Source organism: Oxyura jamaicensis, unplaced genomic scaffold (genome assembly GCF_011077185.1).
Source record: "Oxyura jamaicensis isolate SHBP4307 breed ruddy duck unplaced genomic scaffold, BPBGC_Ojam_1.0 oxyUn_random_OJ72853, whole genome shotgun sequence".
Taxonomy (NCBI): domain Eukaryota; kingdom Metazoa; phylum Chordata; class Aves; order Anseriformes; family Anatidae; genus Oxyura; species Oxyura jamaicensis.
The window spans coordinates 1170-2840 of NW_023311285.1; the positions used below are offsets into that span (position 1 = coordinate 1170).

Below are 1671 nucleotides of genomic sequence, written 5' to 3' on the forward strand. Positions count from 1 at the left end.
CCCCCCCCCCCGTGGCCCCCTCCTCACAGGCGTAGTAGCCCACGTCGGAGTTGACGGTCAGCCTGCCGATGTCGAAGGTCTCGATGACGTTGGTGTCCCACTTCTTGCGGTACTCGATGTCGTGCAGCACGTCGTACAGCGTCTCCGCCGCCACGTCCTTGCACTCCATCCTGCACTGCAGGGGCGCGCGGGTGAGAAACCGCCCCGGGGGGGTGGGGGGGGGGGTCCACAGGGACCCAGCACCCCCAAGGGGGACACGGCTCCTGCGAGGGGCAGCAGCCCCCCTAGCAAAGACCCCCCCCCCACGGCTCGGGGAGCGGTGGGGGAAGCGCCCACCCCAGCCCCTGCTTCCTAATGGCGAGCCGGGGCGCACGGCGGCTCACGGTGCCCCCCCAGCCCCTCTCCTTCCCCGGGGAGCAGCAGGGCTCAGCACTGCCGGGACGGGGCACCGCACGGCTGGGCCCCCACGGCGCTGTGTGCGTGGGACCTCCCACGGACAGGACGTGAGGGTGCGTGGGACCTCCCACGGACAGGACACGAGGACGCTGCCGCAGTGCCGGGCCATCGCACCGGGCACGGGGGGGGCACAGCGGCACGGCAGCACACGCGGGCAGTGCCCGCCCGGGCACCCCCAGGACGGGCCCCCCGCTCCCCAGCCCAGCCCAGGGATGGAAGCAAAGCCCTTTACAGACAGCACCAGCGGCGCACCCCCCTTCCCACCCCCGTGCCACCCACACCAGCGGGGCACCCCCTGGGCTGAGCCCCCACGACCTCAGGGGCTCAGAGCTCCCTGCGCATCCCCAGCGCCAGGCTCCGGTACCCGCATCCCTGGCTGCCGCTCGCTCCCCGAGGGCAGGGGGCAGAGGGAGAACCCCCCCCCAGACCCCGCCGGCAGCGTCCCCAGCAGCAGAGCCCGGCGAGGCGAGGCGGCACGCGGCACTTCTCCCTGCCTGGCTCTGCGTGAGCTGCGTTCGGGTGCTCACAAAATCCCTCTGCTGCCAGGCAGGAAAATAACTCAATGAGCCCGGGCAAAAGCCCACCGGCGGGGCCGGAGGACAGCCCAGCTCTCCGCACACAGCTCGGCCCAGTTTGCCCCAGTTTGCTCCCCCTCAGAGCTGCCGTGGTGCAGAGCTCGGCACCGGGATGCCCGGGGTGCTGCGGGTACCGGGGGGGGGGCCCACGGGGGTCCTTCCCACCTGGCCTTCAACCGGGGGGCACAGGGGGCAGCTGGGGGCAGGCACAGCCTCACCAGCCCCGTGCCCACCGCGGGGTTGGGAGCAGCTCCAGTAACCATGGCAGCCAAATCCTCGGCAAGAGGAGGAGGAGGAGGAGGAGGAGAAAGGCAAAGCTGCCACCGGCGCAGCGGGGCCGCCACGGGACCACCCCGAGGGCGGTCACAGCGGTGCCCCCGGGCAGGGGGAGGCTGCGGGGTGCCAGGGGGGTGCACCCGAGGGTGCCGGGGCAGGAGCTGGGTGAGGCTGGCGGTGCCTTGGGGTGCTGCCCCAGGGCGCGAGGCTCCCGGGGTGCTTCCCACCACATCCCAGGGCGCAGCACTGAGAGCCCCGGCAGGGCGTGGGGGCTGCAGCCCACCCTGGTGTGAGGACGGCTCCGGTCCTTCACCAGCAGACCCCACGCACCCAGCACCTCGGTGCCGAGGGACACGGACCCAGG

General features: G+C 73.0%; 1 protein-coding gene across 1 annotated transcript in view; it reads right to left on the reverse strand.

The window, feature by feature from the left end:
• Positions 1-233, reverse strand: part of LOC118159995 (START domain-containing protein 10) — a gene marked incomplete at its 3' end in the record, with an annotated part of 1399 nt that extends 1166 nt beyond the window's left edge. The window contains exon 1 of the mRNA XM_035314526.1: positions 28-233. Coding sequence (XP_035170417.1) covers positions 28-169 — 142 coding nt within the window. The remainder of the gene's footprint in view (positions 1-27) is intronic.
• Between the last annotated feature and the right edge of the window lie 1438 nt (positions 234-1671).